The 21,061-nt window shown below is 41.3% G+C and overlaps 1 protein-coding gene across 1 annotated transcript in view; it reads right to left on the bottom strand.

Annotated features, from left to right (window-relative positions):
- Positions 1–7,269: 7,269 nt before the first annotated feature.
- The window catches only part of SNX4 (sorting nexin 4), a 32,984-nt gene continuing 19,192 nt past the window's right edge, over positions 7,270–21,061 (bottom strand). The window contains exons 7-14 of the mRNA XM_084289600.1: positions 20,638–20,710; positions 19,064–19,125; positions 17,518–17,583; positions 13,320–13,409; positions 12,009–12,108; positions 10,973–11,118; positions 9,502–9,616; positions 7,270–9,156 (exon numbers count right to left, since the gene is read on the bottom strand). Of these exons, the coding sequence (XP_084145726.1) occupies positions 9,109–9,156; positions 9,502–9,616; positions 10,973–11,118; positions 12,009–12,108; positions 13,320–13,409; positions 17,518–17,583; positions 19,064–19,125; positions 20,638–20,710 (700 nt within the window). The 3' untranslated portion in view covers positions 7,270–9,108. The remainder of the gene's footprint in view (positions 9,157–9,501; positions 9,617–10,972; positions 11,119–12,008; positions 12,109–13,319; positions 13,410–17,517; positions 17,584–19,063; positions 19,126–20,637; positions 20,711–21,061) is intronic.

Raw genomic sequence — 21,061 nt, 5'->3', positions numbered from 1 at the left:
TTTCTCTCTCAGAGACATTGTGCAGTAGGAAAATCTTGAACTGAAGGGTTTTGCTTTCATGGTTATAGCAGAGACAACACGTCAGGGCTTACAAAAAGCATGCATTAAATGACTTTTGATGTTGCTTTGCATTTCTTTCAAAACCCAGCTTGCCTGGCACGTTGTCCCTTTACTGTGAGTGCTGTCAGTGTCAGAGGCAGCTTCTCCTCCACCACCCTCCCCATCACACCTGGCTGTGATGCAGCCACCACAAGCACTTTTCCCACCATGGCATCTCAGGTGGAAACTTGCCTTCATTTCCCTAACGCAGCAAATATTCTGAAGAACTCATACAAACTACTGGCAACCACAGATACTGCGGTGATGGCTACTGCACAGCAGGTGAAGGTTTCCAGAGTATCTTCTCAAAATTCACGATGAATGGTCTGATTTTCAGAGCAAAGCTAAGGGCTAACATGGAAAGCTAAAGAAGAAGAAACCCTGCAGCAACTGTTCAGCTTTTAAAGATCACACCCTAAATCCTTTTTATTTTCTTCATTTTTAAGTCTAGTTTTGATTTTCTCTGCTGCAGACTTCTGAACCAAACCACACCACTTTTAACACTGCGTGGCATGGGCTTGCTGTGTGCGGCCACTGCCATTGTGCCACCTGCTGCCTGGGCATGTAACACCCATGAGCTTTTGTGATGAAACCCTGAAGTCTGAGGCTCCACAGGTGCTCCTGCCAGCGCCCAGAGACAAACAAACTACCGCAGGGCTGTGAGTCACCAGGAACCACACACTCACGTTCGCGACGACATCTGGAGAGCAGCGACTGGCACACGGCGCACAGGGCAGGCGAGTCAGCTCCCACAAAGGCACAAGCAGGGGGAGATCACGTTGCAGGACCACACACAGGCTGTCACCTTCCACCAGAGCCTTCCCCGTGCTTGGCGTGGGTGCTCTGAGCCCCAGTCCGCTTGCATGCAATGCTGCAAACCCTGCAGCAGCGCTGAGCAGGAGCCAGGTAAGAACCGCGACTGCTGCGATTTGGCTCCAGTGGGAGCCAGCAAGCGCAGGTACAGACAAGATTTATTTTTGCTGTTGGAACACGTTCTTTAGTGGATTAGCGGCTGCCCGGTGCAAACAGACATGAGTTAACCCTTCTTTGCCAGAGGGCTCTGCAAGCCTGCACCGCTGCCATTAGGCAAGATGCAGACGATACCTACCCCAGCACGCAGCACCGAGCTCTCCAGCTGGAGCCTTGCATCTCCAGGATCTGCACCCCATGCCTCAAGCAGAGAGAACAGCTGCACATGGACCTGCACTTCTTTCTCTTTTACAAAGGAAAAAATATCTTCAAGACTGCTCTTTAGCAAAAGGAAGCCCTAAGTGGATATTTCCAGAGCACTTCCAAGAAGGATCTTTAAAAGTCCCAGTTTCTGATTTTCACAGACACAAGAGGGTCAAAAATCTTCAAAAGCAGAACCAAAACAATCCACCACAGCTTTTGTTCCTTATTTAGGGCAGACTACATCCAAGATCTAATTATCTCTCTACAACTCCCTGAGCAGTCGATGCAGACAGAGGGGTCTGCGGGGAGCCAGCCGTTGAGCCCACCTGAAGCCCTTACCTTGGGACGTGACTGAATCTGTCTCGCATCCAGTGCCCTTGGACAGACAGGAAAACTGCACAGAAATGACTCCAGATCCCCCCTTTGGTGACATGGGGGTCAGATTGCCCCTTGGCAGAAGGTAAGAAGAGGTTATGCTTCTGAGCATCAGCCCCTTCAGACACTTTGAGGTAAAGGAATGTCCTTGGTGCACGCTGACCTCAGAGACCATCGGCTTCATTTTACCAGCACTTTATTTTCTCCCTTCTTTCCCACATTAAGGCAGTCTACTATCTAGATTTAGAGCTCAAATACAGCCACACAACCATTTGCTTTTCCGCTCATTGGATCCAGAACAGCTTCTGAGAGAAACGCATTATATTGCACTGATATGGACAGCCATGGAAACGCACCTCCTACCTGCTGCCGCATGCCACGTCTCCTACCTGAGGCAGAAGGATTTTCCTCTGTGAGAAGCCAACACTGGTCACTGTGCCACCAAGACATCAGTGGAGTGGAAGACAAATGCTGGCAAGCAATTGAGGAATTCTTGGACCACTGAGCTGGAGAAGGCTTGTCACTCCATCTTTAAGGAATGTGGGGAAAAAGAAAAGTGTCTGTGAGCAATATGGTTCATATCAAACCTAAGCAAGAGTTTCTGTAGTTTTCTAAACATGAGACAAAAGGGCAAAGTACCACGGGCTGGAGACAGGAGAGCGAAGGACAGCTAAGCAAAGGGAGGCTGGCTGGCACCTCCAGGAGCTCAGGAAATGGGATGTGAGGCAAGTTAACCCCCTATCCACATGGCATGGGAAAGTGATACCATGTCTGATGCCGATCCTGGAGACACCTCCTGAGCAAACGCTTTACACTTTCAAAAGCTGCAGAGATGCATTTTTATTTAACTCCAGTGCGGGAAGTTCTATGCTGGATGTCAAAAGGAAATGTTTTCAAATTTAAAAGTAACATGAAACTGAGCATCCAGTGAGTTGCCTTGTAATCACAATCATTGTATTTGTTAGAAGGAAACAGAAAAAGGCCCAGCTAAGCACCACATATTTAGCATTTTGAAGCTAAAAATAGCAGTGACCAAATCAGCTGGAAGAAGGAATTTGAGCAGAACGGAAACTATCACCAGAAATTATCTGAGAGTATTTTAGAGTGCCCTGGAATTGGAAAAGGCAACACCCATTCAAATCCCCATCGTGTCTTTATATAGAAATAGAGAAATAGAAATAGAAATAGAAACAGGTAAAGTATTACGGAGGGGGAAGGAATAGTAAATCCAGCCACAGGTAGGAATTAGAGGCTAGGAATGATCAGTTATCTATAAGGCAGCAAGGAGAAACCAATGGCCAGCAGAACGAGCAGTGAGAATAAGCTTCTTAAGTAGAAAAAAGAACAAAAGCGTTCCCAGCACAGGCCCAGCACACCCCAGAAACAGAAGAGTTGTTGACAATAATGCAGAGAAATCAAATACAGAGTATTGAAAAACATTTCAATTCCAAAAACTGGACCAAAAAGCAGGTGAGACACAGCCATCGACCCCGTTAACAGTCAGTTCCTTTAGCTGTCACCTGCCCAATAAACGCTGAAGGTTTGGGAAAATATTTGGACAAACACTGCTTACAGCCGCAGGACTCGGCACGCCGGCAGGAGGAACTCGAGGACGTACGAAGGCGGCAGCACAGCAGAGTCACACCCAGAGCTTCTCTGCAGCTCTCCCCCAGCAGGAGCTCCCGGGGAGCAGCCAGGGCATCTGGAAAAGGCTCTCTCCTAGCAGCCCTCCAGACCAACTTGCCCTGTTATTTGGCAGTCATCACAAGATGTGCTCAGGGAAGATTTAACACTGAGAAGTGTTTTAGAAAGGAGGATTCCTCACCCCTAATAACTCAGTTTAGATATGCAACATCTAAGGATATTCTTTTAATTTCATTCTACGGGGATGCTTAAAATAAATCATGCTGTGTGTGCAGCCTTGCTCAACCATATCTGTGCCTTATCTGTACCACAAGGAGGTCATTTCTTCCTAGTCGCATCCAGGGTGCAGCACTGGGGATCAGCTTCTTGCGTTAATGCCTCTCAGGTCTCTACAGTTTCTTCTCAAGCCTTACAGAAGTCCTAGCGTGAGAGATCTCTGAACCACTGGTACTGATTTTCAGCAAGTTTTGAATTTGAGGAGAAATCCCACAAAATTGGAAGACGACTAATATTTTGCCTATTTATAAAAATATATCATTAGAGAGATTGGATTATTATAGGCCTGTCAGTCTGAAAGTAATCCCTGGGAAAACAATAGTTGATGCTGAATTAGAAGGGATCAATGCCAATCATGATGTTCATGGAAAACAGACCGTGTCGGGTTGATTCTGGCTTTAACAGCTCATAGTTTCCTTGACAGAGCAATAGCATCGATGTAGCAGCCACACACAAGGAGCATTTCCCGACTGCCTCCTGCAGGCAGAAACACCCTCGGAGGGGAGCAGACGAAAGCCTCCCAACACAGGCTGGAAGTTAAAACAGACAAATGAGCCTGGAAAGAAAGCGTATGCTTTTAGCCTCTGGAACAACCAGCGTAAGATTTTGGCCACTGTCACCGGAGAGTTTCAAGGCTGGGATCAGAGAGCACACGCTTCAAGAAAACCCTAATTCAAAGCAGCGTCGGGCGAGGGCAACCTTCCCAGCGTTTGCAGAGCACAGATTGCATGAACGATCACAGATTGCTCCTGCTGACCGTGCCGCCAGCACCCCTTCCAAGCAATTCTGAGGATCAGAAGTGTGCCACTAGCCTAGAAACCCACCTTTAAGCCCAAATCACGGCAGCGTTTGCCCCCGTGCGACGGCGACCGAGGAACCTGCCCACGAGCTTCTGAAGCTCCTGCAAGTCACCGCGCGTGGTTAGCGGCACCCTGCGGGAACGAGCGCACTCCTCGCGCAATCCTGCACGGAAACCTCTCCGGCTACACCCCCGGCCCCTGCGAAGCGGCGCCTGAGACCCACAAGAGGGCGGTCGGGGTTGCGTTTTCCTCTCCGCAGCATCCTTCCCCCGGCTCCCGGCGAGGCGCTCACCGCGCAGAGCCGCTCCCGGCCCGCTTAAGGCGTCTCTGGGTGCACAGCCAGAGCTGGGCTCCTCGCATGCCACGAGATCTCCCGACCACAGACAGTGCTTGCTGAGGATGGGCGAGCTATTTAATGCCCGCTGGTCCTAGGATTTCCATGGGGCAGCCTGCTTGGCTTGCATTGGCTGTGTGGGCCCCCAAATGGTGTGCATGATTGTGCTGGTGGTTGCAGGACTGCGTCTCCACCGAGTTTATGTTAGGCTTTCAAAGGCAGAAGCATCTTCTCCTATCTTATGCGTTCAAAAATAATAATACTAAAAACCAAAGAGATATTAAAATTAAATATAGCATCAAGCTGAAAATTAAATCTCTCCTTCCAAGTGGAAGAGATGTTATAATAGATGTTACACCATTACTGGTGTTCAACTCAGGTTTGAGACCACAGCCACCACCAGAAGTTTAATTCAGACCTGGGCTGGCCATCATCAGTATTACAGGCAGTCCATTCATGTCTTTGACAGCTCTCAAAATGTCCTTATCTCCTGTCCCCATTTCATCCTCCCTCCCAAACAAGGGCGATGCAGTGCTGCTTCCCCCCCCTCTGCACAAGGCACATCCCAGCTATGGATGCTTTCCTTCTGTTCTCCTCCCCAGCTCTTCCACCAACCCCATGTCTGCCCTACATCCTCTTCACTTTCCCTCTCCTCCTTACCCTGTCTGTGCATCTCTTCCCAAAATCTTTCTTTGCTTTTGTACAGTTTAACCTCCCTTCCTCTCCTGGCATGGTGCCATCTCACCTCATCTTTAAACACTGCACCACCACTACCTGGAATCCTTCTCCTCCACATCCATCTGAGAATTTCTGATTTGGCTAAAATAAGTAAATAGGAGATTGATACCTTCTACAGTCAGTCAAAAAAAAAAAAAAAAAGACTTCTGGAAAGAAAATACATTATCAGCCTACAGAAGCCATTCAACAGCAACCAAAAGCCAGCAATGTTTTGCCTCTGCACCTGACACTGCAGTGTAAGTCATGATGGCAAAATCCTTTCAGTGACGCTGTGTTTTACCAGTAAGTGTCAGAAAACAGCAGAGGAAGAATCAAGGGAGAAGTGTGTTAGTGTGTGTGTGGGGTGGGGAGGCTGCATTTGCTGGTGGTACACAAGCATACTGTACTTGATTTTGGCACTGCAGCTGCTACTCCCATTTAGCAGCCCTCATTCCAGTTGTTTCCTTTGTTTGCCTTATTTCTATGGCAGCCCCGTAGTAGGATTTTCATTGAAAAGATAAAGCTCCATGGGGAGGCACTAGGAGCAAACACGAGAGAAGCTCCAGGAATGCACAGACCATGAGAACAAAAACATGAGTTAGACCATTGCCCTGCCATTGCAAGACAAGTTGGGGGCAAGGGGAGAGAAAATAAGGCAAATGCCTTCTCTGTAATCCTTTAGGGAACATTAAAGTATGTTTCTTGTTTCTTCAACAAATACACACACAGGAATTTCAGTAGCAGGGAGAAGCATACAGGACAACAAAGTCTCTCCTAGGAGGCAGCACTCGCAGCCCAGCCCAGCCTCACTCCAGAGGAGCTGCTAAATTAATTCTGCTTTGTGAAGATGTCAGGTATTTAAGTAGAACATTTTAAAAGAAATAAGACCCTTCAGAAAAACATCTTACCTTTCAGTTTCACCTGATTCCCTCACCCTAGCTGCATTTCATGAACAACAGTAGCCAGTAAAATGCACTGACAAATCAAGGTCCTGCTAGTAGCAGCGAAGGTCGGGGCAGCACCACCACTGATAATCCCTGCCTGTAGCAGAAGTGACAGCTCTGTCAGTAAGTCAGATTGTCCACGTAGGTAAGGTGTTGTATATATGAGCATTTGGGTGACATGAAGTTGAAGTGGTCTACCTGGGTGCTGTTATTTTCAAGGCCCTCCACCAGTTGTTGATGTTTACTGGATAAGAGAAGGAAGCAAGCCAAGGCAGAGGGGCTTGAGTTACAGAAGCTAAATCTGTGCTGGAAAAATGCACACTTTGCGAGCGTGCACTGTCATGTGGACTCTATTAACCAAATGGAAACAGACATTAACTAGATGATTTCCTCTTCAAAAGACAAAAAATTAAAAGAGGGGGAGGAACCCTTAGCGTTTGCTAAGATCCACAAGTAAATGCATGCAAGACTGCATGCAATGCAAATCTGGAAACAGCAAAAGTAAAGGGAATTAAGCTATTTCAAATTACCCTTAACTAAGCTTTCACCCAAGTTCTGCCAAACATCACAAATCCTTTTGAAATGCATCTTCTCTTACCCAGATGACATACATGCAATTCAGACAGCTAGTTCTGTTTGGGCAAAAACAAAGCAGGGATCAAAACTGGATTATAACAAGGATCTTATTTTGGATTTAGATACTATATTCTTCACCTAAAAGGTGAATCAACTAGTTGTGCACAACTTACCTCTTAAATTTTAAAACCAAATTTTGGAGATTGTTTGAGATGGCCAAGAACTGAACTCAATACAGTGAGCAACATTTGTCAGCATTGGGAAAATACAGCATTTTTACAAAAACAGCATAACAAAAATATCAAAGAGCAATTTTATTTAGCTTATTGGCACAAAACTTACAAGAACGGTGTTGTTCCCTTCTTAAACTTAGTACAACTAGCAAGGGAAAAAAGGCATACTAATACATTTATAGTAAGCTGTACAGCAAGTGAATTATGGAAAGAGGCACCAGAAAGATCTACCAAAAATCAAAGTGCATGAAAAATACCTACTCTGAGCGCCTCATGGTATTGTATTAAGGCACCACTCCTTTAGAAGGCTTACTGAATATGTCAAGTGTGCAACTTCTTGGTTTGGAATGTAAAAGTCCTTCCACCTGTATCGGAATTGGATACTGCAATCCTCTGAAGAGAACACTTCTCCTTGTAAATATTAAATGGAGACCTCCTTCTGTCCATATCATTTCTCAGAAGTGTCATTGTCAAATGCTTTGAGAAAGCTAACATACGCTATCAAAGCGACCAGTACATTACTTCCAGTTTGAGTTGTAGTGTACACCAGGTCTATGAATTCTTTACAATGATTTTATAGAAAAAATGCCACAGAGACAAAAGTGACATGGGACACGTCAAGTAATGATATTACTGATAAATTACCAAAACAACTTCTAAAGACTTCCTGGAATATCTCAAAAGAAAAAAAAAAGGATCTGAGTAGTGTTATAATCTGGAAAAATTAAATACACTATTCAAGAGAATGTTACGAAGCTTCCTGTAGGATTAGCAATCAAGTCTGATGAATTCCACAAGACTTCAGGAACTTTAAATACGTAGAAAAAGCCCCATATTAGACAGTGGTAAATGTTTTTCATAACTGGCAACATTTAATGCAAGTACCTGTAACTGCAAATCATGTTATACTGGTGATATCATGTTATAAACGTTAAACACAGAAACATCCTTAAAAGAGCCAGACAGATACCTTAGTTCATTGCGGATTCTGTACATCACTGCTCTTGATTACTACAAAAATCACACCAGATTTTATATTTCAGCATCTCCACTAAGGACTACTCGTTTACGAGCCAAACCACTTCAGTTACAAGAAGAGGTACCACAAACCAGATTCACATCTAATGTAAACAGGTTCCAAACAACCAAACAGAAGTTGCAGAAGTTGCATCTGCTTCTTAACCAGCCTTGTTTTTGGTTTTGCTGCTCAGCTGGATCACCAGTTTCCTTAATTTGCAGGAAGAAGTTTGATAAGAAATCAATGCCCATATCAAAACTTAGGTGGGAACCAGTAAATGCAGAATATTGTATCAAACCATTGTACAACACCTCTACTGTAGAGAGTTTCAAACATCTCAGGAGCTGCTTAACCTGACCTTTGGAAAAGCACATTTCTTTATGGACATGCAAAGGCATTTAAATATGAACCCTACGCATTACAATTTCATTTTTTGTCCCTCCTGTGGTGTAAACCTCAAGAACACAACTGTGTGTCCTATTATAAAACCAAAGCACCCTTGAGCATTACAAATTCTAAACAGCAAGAGCTGAAAAAAAAGGGCATCTGGAAGTGATCTATACATTACGGAGCATGGTGTTTCACAAGTCTCAGAGAGAACAGCTCGGTTCATACTTTCTGGGATAACTTTCCCTACACCTTTGCCCAAGTACAGAGTTGTAGTTTTCAGTAACTCTTACCCCTGAATTATTTGCTACCACATATAAAACATGCCACAGTAGTGGCAGTCAGAGCTAAACATTTAATAACATAACCTTTTTGTCCTTTATTAACAATTACAATCAGCAGAAAGAAAAACTATTCACTCAACTCATTTATTTCATGATTTATATGTAGGTCATGTAACAACTTAACATTGGTGTTAAACGTTTGTGCTTCCATTCTCTGGCACTTGGAGGAGGAATTCATTTCCAGATAATCACATCTTGCTGAAGCATTCCTTTGCATTTGTCCAAACTTGAATTCCCTTTAAAAATAATAATAAAAAATTATAAAGGCAAAAAATAGACGGAAATATAATTTGCTTGCAAACCTCAGACTTTTTTTCCATGGAAGACTCTATAGAAAACCCCACAAAACTCCACACAAGAACAAGGCAGAGACCACACTGGGATTGGACCACACTGCCTATTATATATATATCAACATTAACATGTCACAGAGTTAGAGTAGGATGGAACATGTGGGAGGTTTTACGCTAGTGACTTCCAACCTTCTGTGACTGCAACGCTCCTAGATGCTGAAAGTTTGCATCTGATCCCCTGCTGACATGATATATACACTAGCCTAGCCTTTCACAAGCTACACATACCTTTTTGCACATGCTAATCTGCATAACAGCATAGCTTATAAGAGCCTCCTTCAAATCGCGATTCTTTTGCTCTTTAAACCGTTCAATGTCAGCCCAGGCACTTTTCACAAAGTCTCTGGAATTAAAAGCAATATTTCTGTTAGTTTTACATGTTACAATCTCAGCTCATCTTCCTTCTTCTGAAACCCACAACAAGGAAGTTTTATGTATGATAAAGCACTTTGTTTCAGTCAGCAAATCAAGTTCTGTATTTATTGTGCATCCTGCAGTGTTCTCATTTTGTAATTGGCACTACTGCTTAATTCTTCATCTACTTCTTAAGATTTTTAAACCAGAACCAGTTTCACAGGATTTTTTTTTAAATATAGTAAGCATCACTGCTGTAGAACCAGCATAATTCAGAATACACTTTTCAGATTTTCTCAGTGACAAAATATCTTTATGCTAACACTCAGCACACAACATTCCATGTTTCTGTTTCAATTGTCAAGTCTGAATCTTGGTCTTTCCAATGTGAAAACTCAGTTGTCAACAGGATTTGAGACAGTAAAGTGTAACAACATTTACAATGCAAATTTGACTTGGACAATTCACTTCAGGAATTAATTTTGTTGGTTTGGGGATGTGTCTTCAGGTCTCCTTAACCAAAATGGAAGAAGAATTCTGTAATTCATGGCTTTTCATTTGTGCTGGACTGTACACACAAGACAAGTATTCGCTTGAAAATTGCTTCCAGAGCTACAAAAGCAGATCTCCAGTACTTCTGTCAAAATGATTAAGAAATTGGGTTTACTGAATGTCTTGTTGTTTTGAACTGCTCATGAACTAGTCTTATCTTCTCAGCTTTAATCCTAACATACCAGGAGATACCACATTTACCCCTTCTATTATATGATGAACATGTTTTGACACAAACACATTGCTTTAGGAATGCTAGTTCCTATTTTTCATATTTGCATTCCTGAAGAAAATTTCATTACAGCATTGAGAAGCAGTTACTCAAACACTGCTTGCCAGAACTTCTAATCTCTTTCACACAGGAGTCAGTTATCCCCCATATGAGGAGCTGTAGAATATTAACTTAGGACCCATACATATAAACCAAACTAAATACTGTATTTGAAGCAAATCAGCTTTTGAGTCTTAGGCTATTCAGCTGCAGACCTACAAGCCCACCTGCTAAACATATTACTAGCTGAACATAAAAGCAAGCAAGTCAGCCATTAGAGTGGGCTCAGTAACTGGGAAAGTCATCAGGTTTTACATAAGCCATACACTCAGACCAGAAGCTAACTGCATGTACTGTACTTTATTTCACAACTTGCAGCTGACAGGAGCTTTTATAGACAGCTCATAAACACCAAGAATATATTAAAAACACTTATAAAATGCAAACACCTTCAAGAGCATCCAGTCGATGACTTATGCTAAGACAAGCCCCATCTCCTTTGAACAAATCAAGCCTGTTTACCTGCCTTCCAGATTTTTAGATTTTAGTTGTTCTTCTCCTTCCTGTATCTGCTCTTCTAAAACCTTTATCTTGGCTTCCCTCTGCTCAGGGGTTTCCTGCCCGAACAGCTTGCTGGTCATCCCTTTCAGGGAGAATGTTCTCATAGTCTATGAAAAACAAAAGAAATTCTAGATTTCGAAATTCTTGAGCAGAGCCATGATACATCACATGACTTTTACCGGCATTAGGGCTTATTATTCTGTTCATTTTTGCCTTTAACTACCAGAAAATGGCATATTTAATTTCTTGAGTGTCCCATATATAGGTAGCAATTGAAAGTATGGCAGCTCACATTATATAGAGACAAGTGAGGATGGAGAAAGAAACAAACTTGTATCTCAGCTTTCATTCCCAGGAACTCTGGACCCTTCAGACACCTTTAAGTAATTTGATGTTCAAACTCTTACAGCTTGTCTGTGGATTAGACCATAAGCAAGTCATTCCACTGGCATGGGTAAGCTTCCAGACAAGTTTTTATCTCAGACTGAGGTAGGAAAGAACTTAAAGCCTTGCATTTTGTATGGTAAAGAAAAACTATAAAGTATTTCTCCACAGGATGTCAATAGATTCAATTAGCAATATTAAAAAAAAAATTAAATACATGTTACTAGTAGTAGTTTCTTAGCCATTGTCTTCCATATAAGAGGAACTAACGCCACGTATCACTAGTGTCCATGTTCCAAAAGGCAGAGGAAGCCTTCCAGAAGTCCTACCATTTTGACCTCTAGGGTAGTTATTGTTATTATTCTGCCCAGTTCCTATTTCCTGCAACCTTGTACTTGCTCTCTATCAAATTCTCTTATTGAACACTAACAGCTTACATCATCACGAACCAAATTACTTTTAAACCTCAGAGGTCTACAGCTCATAGGATACTGCTTCTCATAACCAGGGGCCAGCATGTTAGTGCCATTTAAATATCATTCTAAGTAACTTGGCTCACATACACACACACAAAAAAAAGGCATCTTGGAGAAGAAAGTGGAAAAAGACTCACTCCTGTTGCCAGCTCCTCACACTGCTGTTTCTTAGATGTTAGGTCCTGTGCTGCCATTTCCAAGTCATATTGCATTAATTCATGTTTCCTGCAAACTGCCCTGAAAAGTAAGTAATGAAAGATCTGTCACGTACTACTTTGTTTTGCTACGTTTCCCTCCATTTAAACTTTACAAATGGTAAAATGCTTTGTTTGGCAGGCAACATGTTCAGTTATTTATCTAGCTCAAATTCAACAGCCCTATCACAGAATGCTTAACTCTGCAATTACTGTAGCTTGCATCAAGGTATAAAGAAAGTTCTTATTCCAGCAGCATTCTGCTCTTCTTTTTAGACTCACTCCAAGACATTCTCAGCAATGTGAGCCCTGCCACCTACTTAAGTACACCACTGTAAAACAATTTTATTCAAAATACATCAGAGAAAAATCACAACTACAACAAAAGGTAAACGGAGACAGAACATGTCACAGCAGCAATGCATCAGTCAATCATAAAGTTCTTCATGTTTTAGTTTTTAAACAAAACAAGAAACAGTGCTCCTAGACTCGCATAGTGCCTTTCATCTGGAAAAGAGGCAAGTTTCCTCTGACCACCTGCAGCAAGTCCCAGTCCTGTGTGGGCTGATGAGGCTACATCCGTACTCCACTGCCGGATGCATGTTCATCTCCCAGGAGAGGCTACTTGTGCTCTGGGTTCCCTGACAGCAGCCATCACACTCGCCAACTTGATTCTCTATAGTGTTACTGGACCTCTCTGAAAAGTTCAGAGCCAACCTAGAGAGAGCATAATAGCACTAGGTGCAATCTTACAGCGTGAAGAAATTTGCTTTCACATCCACGTTTGTAAGGGAGACTGCCCTGTGAAGTCTAGTCTAAAACAATTTTAAAAAATAAAAAATCCATGTTTAGCTGCACAGTAACATACAGGATAAAAGTTACATGGGGCACTTTGAAATCTGCTGGGACTTATAACAGCTGTAGCAGCTTTATTTGGCCTGTCTTTTAAAAGACAAAGCTTTCAGCACATTGGGGCACAACTAGCCAAGGAAACAGCATTATCTTCCACAGTATCCAGATCTTAATATTTCCATCATTTCACTTACTGACCAGCTAGCTCAGTTTTAAATTTTTATTACCACCCATATTGCAATCAAAATACAAGTAAGCAAAATAGGAGGTAAGAATGTGAAGATTCCGTAACACTGAAATTTCTACTTCTTAGAGAGCAGAAGATACCAAAATTAAACACCAACACAATATTAGAGAAAATCACAATGATTTTTACTTGATCTCTATATTTCCGTTTCTTACCGTAGTGCTTCTGCATAGAAGAGATACTCTTTCAGCTGATCTGCATAATGTTCCTCTTCTTCCAGGATGTCATCAATAGAAGCTGCATATCTAGTGAAAAAATGGGCATGGTCAATTAGGAATTCATTAATTTAACCTTTATGGACTGCACATACAGTAACACAGGAGGACACCTGTTTGACAGAAAGGCCAGTCACAAAGTAAAACAGTGAAACATGCTTCTGAAAGGGGTTTTCCTTTGTCCTTTGTTTTTAATTAAACTCTGAGTCAGCTAATATAAACATTCCTGCAGGCCTGTTTCTTTGGTTGTTACTACAATAAATCTTTTGATGAGTACAAGATTTATCATAAGTTTCCTGCTGAAGATGAGGCAGTTTTTATTACAGGAAAGGAACACAATTTATTCCTTGTCTTCAGTGGATTGTCAACAGACAGCACCAAGGCAAAAAGAAAAGATACGATGCAGAAGAAATCCTGCAAGGCTGAAAGCACTACAGCTTAGAAACGTGAACATCATACCTTCTGAAAAGCAAAGGGGCACTATTTAAAAGGCTTCTTTTATTGTTTGTTATTCAGCCAACCCATAAGCATGAGAGCAAAACTCATAGTGGCTGCTCTGAACGCCAAAACACGAAGTCCTTCGGCTCCTTAAAAACGTGTTGCTTTGCCTGCTGTGAAAGTCAGGCATATCAGTTCAGAGCAACAAGAAGTTTAAACCTGCCTTTTAGGGAAAAATCCTCAGAAGCACAAGGGTTTTAATTAACTCCACAGCTCTTATACTCAGTAAGTTTCATCATTTAGGCTGACCTCTACTAGAAATGGCAAAAAGCACTTCCTTTTTCTAATTTATATTGCTGACTGAACAGTATTTAATAGGTTCTTACTAACCAACATGACTGTGCTCAGACACATCTGCAGGAACAGGCCCACAGCTAAGAGACGTGCACATCTCACTTGGCACAGTGACAAAAATAGGATGCTGCTTTAGTCAGCAATATGGAGCGTGTACCATTACTGATGAACAGAATGAATGAGAGCTTATCACAAACACTACCAATTCAGTTTGGGTTCTTGAGTCCGTGGCAATCCCTGGCACAGAAGAAATAAGTATTTCCACATCTACAGGCTCCCTGAAGTAAGCATGTGTCCATGTCTGTCCAGTGACCAGCACAACGAAACCAAATATTAGTTACTGCACCTCTTGCCTTTAAAGTTTGTGCAAAGTCTTTGAGTTCCTCAGTTTCTTCTGGTGCCTCTCCACTAATTATCTCTAAGACAGAAGTGGCAGAGTCAAGCTGAAAGGTAACTGTTAATATGACTTGGTAGAGAACAGAACATTCTTCCTGCAAGTTCTAGAAGAAACAGTAACGTCACTTAGATACCAGGAATCTAAGGTGGGTATATGATGGAGACATTAGTAGTGAATTTAGCATCATCGGACCCACTGCCCTCCTCAGAAGAACTGCATAGGTTCTTCACGTACTTGCAGAAGAACTCAAAGAACGAGGAGCTTGAGGAAAAGTGGCAGACATGCTCATCTGTGCAAAAATGATTTTATTTTATTTTTTGAAGTTTGCAAGCAAGGTAGGTTCCTCTGATGCTCTGTGAAATCAAAGACATGGCATACCCAGGACAAGCCCTACCAAGTCTACTTGAGATAAATAAGCACAATACCCAAGGTGATCAGCAGCAGTGGAACAGTTCAAGTAGAAGGAGTAAGAGGAACAGAGAGAACGAGAATTCACATTGTGAATCAAAGCAAGGAAGAAGTCCAAATTGTTGAAAAACATGCATATTCTGAAAAATCCTACAGCCACACAGGTCATATGTGGCTTACCCTCTCTATTCTTAAGTTCTGAAGTGCAATAATTTTAGTATAGCGGTTAGATTTCCCAGGGCAGCAGATGGACCACATTTCAGTTTCAACTAAATTCTAAGTTTGTAGAACTGTTAGAGCTTGTATGCGGCAGAACAACTCTCCCAAAATAAACAAACACACAAAAAAAAACCACCTTACCTAGGCCAGACTTTCAAGACACTTAAGTTTGCTTTCAAAGTAGTAGTAAGACAAACTATATTCCTGACTGCCTAAGCTGAAATTTAGACACTGGTTTGTCCAGGGAAAAAAAATTACGGAGAAACACTGTAGTAAGTACTAAAGGTACCCAACATGTTCCCACTCTTCATGGGAATCTTCAACTAAAACCCTGTTTTAATTTAGACTGATTCCACCTGTATTGACAGTCCAGTTGATAAAGAGATAAAGGGCCATTCATTAATCATATAAAGGACAGAAGTCAAAGGCCAGACGTCTTTCATATTTTAAATGCCAGGATTACAGTCATTCATTTGAGCTTTCTCAGCATATTCAGTTGTTTTTATTTATGACTTCAGCAAGCCTCATCCTGTTATACAACATGCACCCAGAGGTACTTTGGGATATCTTCTCCATATATTAAGCAGTTTTATATCATCCTAAACAATAACATCTCAAAAGTTTAAATAAATAAATACTAAAGACTACAGCACATGGGGTAGATATACTTCCAAAACAAATTTAATTACTGTCTATCAGGCAACCTTCCTGCAGTCGCTTTCTGTTGCAACAAAACTGCTCAGTCTAATGTTATGGGAAGAGTAGCTGCATTGATAAGTTACACTTTCAAGAGATCATCAGTGTGATCCTTGCTGGTAGGAGACTACATGAATCTTACCGCTGCCATTTCTTGACTGCCACTAAAAGATTACCGTTGTACAAGAACGTCTGAGCAGAAGAGATGACAGACAATGAAAGCTACTTCAGACATCATGCAAAAAAAGTTAGCTAGAGTCACCACCACACCATTACTCCAGATCTTTAATCCTAACCATGTCTCAGAAAAACCTCTCTGATGTGCAGAGAAGGTTCAGCCTCCTGACTGAGAGGTCAGACCCACTTCAGTTGATTAAGCTTTTTCTAGGTGTTGACATTTAGTGTGATGCATCTCAACCACCGAGAACCTACTTGTGCCTACCCAGCTTCTCTGCATTACAGCATGTTTTCATAATGTCTTCAATTTTTGCATATTGCAGTAGGTGCTGAACATTGAAGTAGAGTGCAATTATTTTCTTCTGAAAGCAAAACACATTTTCCATTTATTTATTCTCACCAGAGCTTTCCATTTAGAAAAACATAATAGATTTTTTTTGGACGTAAACCATCACATGAACAAAACACAGAAGCATGAACACATTCAGAAGAGCCCAAATTATTGAAGATCTAATTAAAACAGGGTTCTTCTGAAGAAACCAAGAGCAGTTTGGTATGGCTCTTCAAACCCTTCCATTTGACGAGGCATAATATCAAACACAACCAAGCAGTAGCACCACATTCGTAGATCTGCACTGTAAACTGATAGCTTTACTTCTACCCAAATTATATGTATATCTATAACTTATAGAGTATAAGTATCAAACAGCTTTCCTCTGTTGTTGAAGTTGTTACTTTACAGTAGCACCTGATTACAAAAGAGGAATTGGAGTCACGAGAAGTTATACCATAACTGAAACACGGTAACAGGATACAACTACCTGGAAAGCAAAAAGCATGAACCTAGAATAGTACTTCTGTGAGCACTCTGAAGTGTTAGACTCTTATTTTGAAGGCAGTGTTTCACGTACTCTGCCAACTGACTCTAGAGATGCAAAAAGGGAGGATTCTCTACTTTATTACATCCAGACAGCATTTGTTTCAAGAATCCATTAACGTTTTGGTGCTGAATAATTAAATTTCTTAGCTTTGTGTAATTAAGTCCAAATCTATGTACCATCTACTGCATGGTACAAAATACCACTATCAAAAACAAATGGAACTCATCAGGTCTGCAGTACATTAAAGTTGTATTCCACCAGTTTCTGGCATAGTAGCTTAAAAGAAAAGCTGGAAGAATTCCAAGCACTTCTACAATTTCAAAATAATAATAAAAAAGAAACCCCTCTGGTTCTCCTGAGACCTTTTGAGCTACTTAATACAGTACATGGATGCTAAAATTGTGCCTGCATCCAAGTCACAGAAACGCTGCGCACCTAAAAACAACGCGTCCCCAACTTTCTCGGTGCACTACTTGTATGCTCTTTGGGGTTGAGGGAAAAGAGAGGAAAGAGGGAGAGTTCTACATCTGGCTTCCATCAAGCTATCAGATATTCAGTCAGTACTTACACATCCATGTGGTGGCCAGCACTCTGCAACCCATCCCCCATCTCCTTTTCAATTGCACTCCACTCACTGTACGAAAAACAAACGAGAAACAACATCACACGTGAAGGGTAAGGGAAGTTAATAAGCTGCATCCTGTATATAGTTTCTTTCCAGGTGACACCTGAATGGAAATTGCCTTCAAGTTGGACTTGGCCAAACTGTTTTCTTCCTCTAAGCAGGCAGCGTAACTGACAGTGTAACTGCAAGGCTATTTAAGGCACTCTGTTAAACAACTGTCCCTGCTGCCTAAACTCATCCTCACAAACATGCAGAGCTTAAGTTGGTTTTGAGCCAAGAGGGTCTTGTTTAAATAGCTAAAACTAAAACAGAGAGAGACTAGAACTTAAAGGAGAGAGAGCAAACTTTCTAAAACAGAATTTGGTCCACCTCATTTGCCGAGGAGAAACTGAGCCCTCCGCACTTACAACACATCAGGTAGAAGCCTTTCATTACAAAAAAAACAGAAGGTGGGATTGGACATTTGCAAGCCTTTTACCTCTTCTGAAATGGTTTGCTGTATGTTGTTTTCTATTTTTATGGTAGATCGCTGTTTAGTTCCATTCATTAAAAAAAATATCAACTCATAACTGCCTCCCGCCTCATTACCACAACTCCCTGTTCACACTGGGGAGACCGTTTGGATAAAGTAGGAAACAGAGCAACAGTAAAGAAAGTAAGATACTTGTTCAGGACACCCATGTACACCACAAATTTAATTGTGTTCTCAGCTTTGTGAAACTTTATGAGATTTATTAGTTATAAGAATTACATCGACGATTCTTCATGCAAGAAAAAAAGCAGAGGGGCAGTCCCTTCTATTTCACATAATTTGTGCCTAATGTGTCTATTTTGTCCTTCACTTTTTCATAAACATTCCACTCCGTTAATGTTGACATTTGTTTGTCTTTGTGTTATTACAGAACTACACCTAATTTCACTTTAAAACCCCCAATGAGAAAGACATCTGCAATCCATTAACCCTGAGAATTAAATTTAGCACTTGAACAGTGTGTAGAAGCAGGAGGTTTCCCTTAACCAGAAGTTTAGATTCTTCAATTCTCCAGTGAGATGGAAAACTTGAGCATGCAATTCACTTATATAAATCAAAAACGATAGGCAAATTCACTTTAAAAAAGGTACTAAAATTGGATAGATACAGTTGTTGAGCTTTAACTATTTAAAAGACCTCGAGGTTTTTCAGACAACACCATGAAACCAGGCAGTACGTTACATCCTGAAGAAACAGAATGCAAATGACACAACACAAGTCTCAAAGTTCTGGAATACAAAACAAAAAAACAAAAGTACTTAAAACTAAGCACAGCAAATCCGGAGAGAGATCACTGTATCCAACATACAAATCTCATTAGTTCTGCAAGACAAAATTTTTCAAGCCAGACATTTGAATATTGCAGACGCTGTTACATGTTTGCAAAGCGGAACCAAAACAAATTCACTGCTCTCTCTACATATACCTGTAAGCACATTTAAAAACTAAAAATCTTACCTGAATACTCTTCCATAGTTGCCGTGGACTTTATAGACACCATATAGCCGGTCTGCCACCCTCTAAAACATTTAAAAGTTAATTTTTGGTCATCAACATCAGAGAACTTGCATTGTGAAAATCGACATACAAAATCCAAGTCTTAATATTTTTACACAGGTAAATAGGATAGGCCCTAAGTCTAGTCTAAGCTACTACTGAAGGAGAAGATCAACAGCATAAAATCTTTGAAGACTGAAGTCACAGTCAAGGCTATAATGAAGAGTAACATTTGAAGTATTTCTTTGGAAGCACGTGTGTACAGGGTATGTCAATGGAGTCCACAAATAATCAGTTAATTCAGTTTTTGATAGAAAGATGTAAGACATATGTTCCTTTGCCTGCATAATGCTAAATTTATATGCACACTCGCTTATTTAACGTAAATATGGCAAGACAAAAATCTATCCTGACATCAAGACCGCAGGGAAAGCTTCACTAGCATTCTAACAAGTGACTTGATTTTTCCATCTAGCTCAGTGAAATAAAGGAAAGGAAATGAGCTATCCATTGCAGAGCTTATTGCTAGAGCTAGATATGTCATTTCAGCTGTTTGGAGAGTTAGTACCTACTGCAGCCAGTACTACAATGCTGGCTAACATCAGAAAGAGACCACATGTACAATTTGAGGTGTGACTTGTAATCCAGATAATGCCCTTGTAATTGTGATGCACCAAGGAATGAGACTGAAGTTCTGTAAGAATTACAGAACTTGTTAAAGCAGTACAAAGGAAATGTAAGCAAGTCACCTAATAGATCTCACACACAGAGTCCTGAGAAAAAGGCACTGTTAGTACAATACCAGTGATTAATCCTCTCATGTACCTCAGTTCAACAGGGCAATCAATTACCAACCTTCCCCACAGCACAGTTTTCATCAAAAATTAAATCTCCGTGAAGCATACTAAAAAGGCAGTATCATGCTCCTCTTTATTGGAATTGTGATTTCCTGTTTACTTTTTGTGTCTTTTTTTTTTTTTTTAATTTTAAATCTTCCATTGTCAACCCACAGTATATTATGCATGACATAGTTGTTCTCATCATTAAAAAGAACATTATTCTTCAGAGACTGAAGAACAAGCCAAAAAAACTGTGCTGGGAAGCATGCATAATTCATACTACAAGTTCTGGAAAACAAAGTTTTATATTTCTGACCAGAAAATTGTGTTTTGGGTCCCTTCCTAATGCAGACATACAGCAAAAGCCACTTGCCAGCTGAGTGGACATCCTGGTCCCCTTTAAAACACCTCTTCCTGATATGCGACCAGCGGGAGGGTGGGCAGATTAGCAGTACAAATCAACCTAAACTGTCCTATGTGGAACTCTCCCCCACACACCTCTACCCCAGCTCCCCAAAATCTGCACGAAGCCAGTACTCCCCTTCCCATCTCCTGCCCCACACTTGAGAGTTGGGCTCTCTGAGGCAGAACTGCCCTTCTTCTAGAACACGTATACCAGTTCTCTTGACTAAACAAGAAATTCTGCCTTATAAATAAATTACCCTGTTTGTCACGACACACATGGGAAATACTTACAGCTCTGACTCGCAGAAGGTGTGATATGACAGACTGCAGTTCATCGCTATAGTGTTTTAGCTCAGTAAATCTCCTGGGAGCAGGAAACAGATAGTACATCATTAGCTATCATGAAAGCAAGCTTTCACAGAATGCAAGATAGAGCCACAACGCTACAGCCAGCAAGACGGAGCCCGGGTTACGCTGAAGACTCCTAAAGAAGCGACTGCAGAGCTTAGTTTCCCTAAAACGAACAACCTCAACACTTGGCTGACTACTGTTTTTGAAATGCAAATGCTGAAGGTTCAGATCAATTTAAGAGACATTTTATGAAATAGGTAGTGAACTGAAATTACAAATTTATTTTTATGGGGTTTATAAAAATAAGTGTTAGTGAATAGGAAAGTTTAAAATAAGTACCAAGCCGAAATTTGTGAACGTGTTT

The sequence above is a fragment of the Netta rufina genome, assembly GCF_964035555.1.
Source record: "Netta rufina genome assembly, chromosome: 6".
Taxonomy (NCBI): domain Eukaryota; kingdom Metazoa; phylum Chordata; class Aves; order Anseriformes; family Anatidae; genus Netta; species Netta rufina.
The sequence above is the reverse complement of the archived record's forward strand: the minus strand, read 5'-3'. Positions and strand labels throughout refer to the sequence as shown.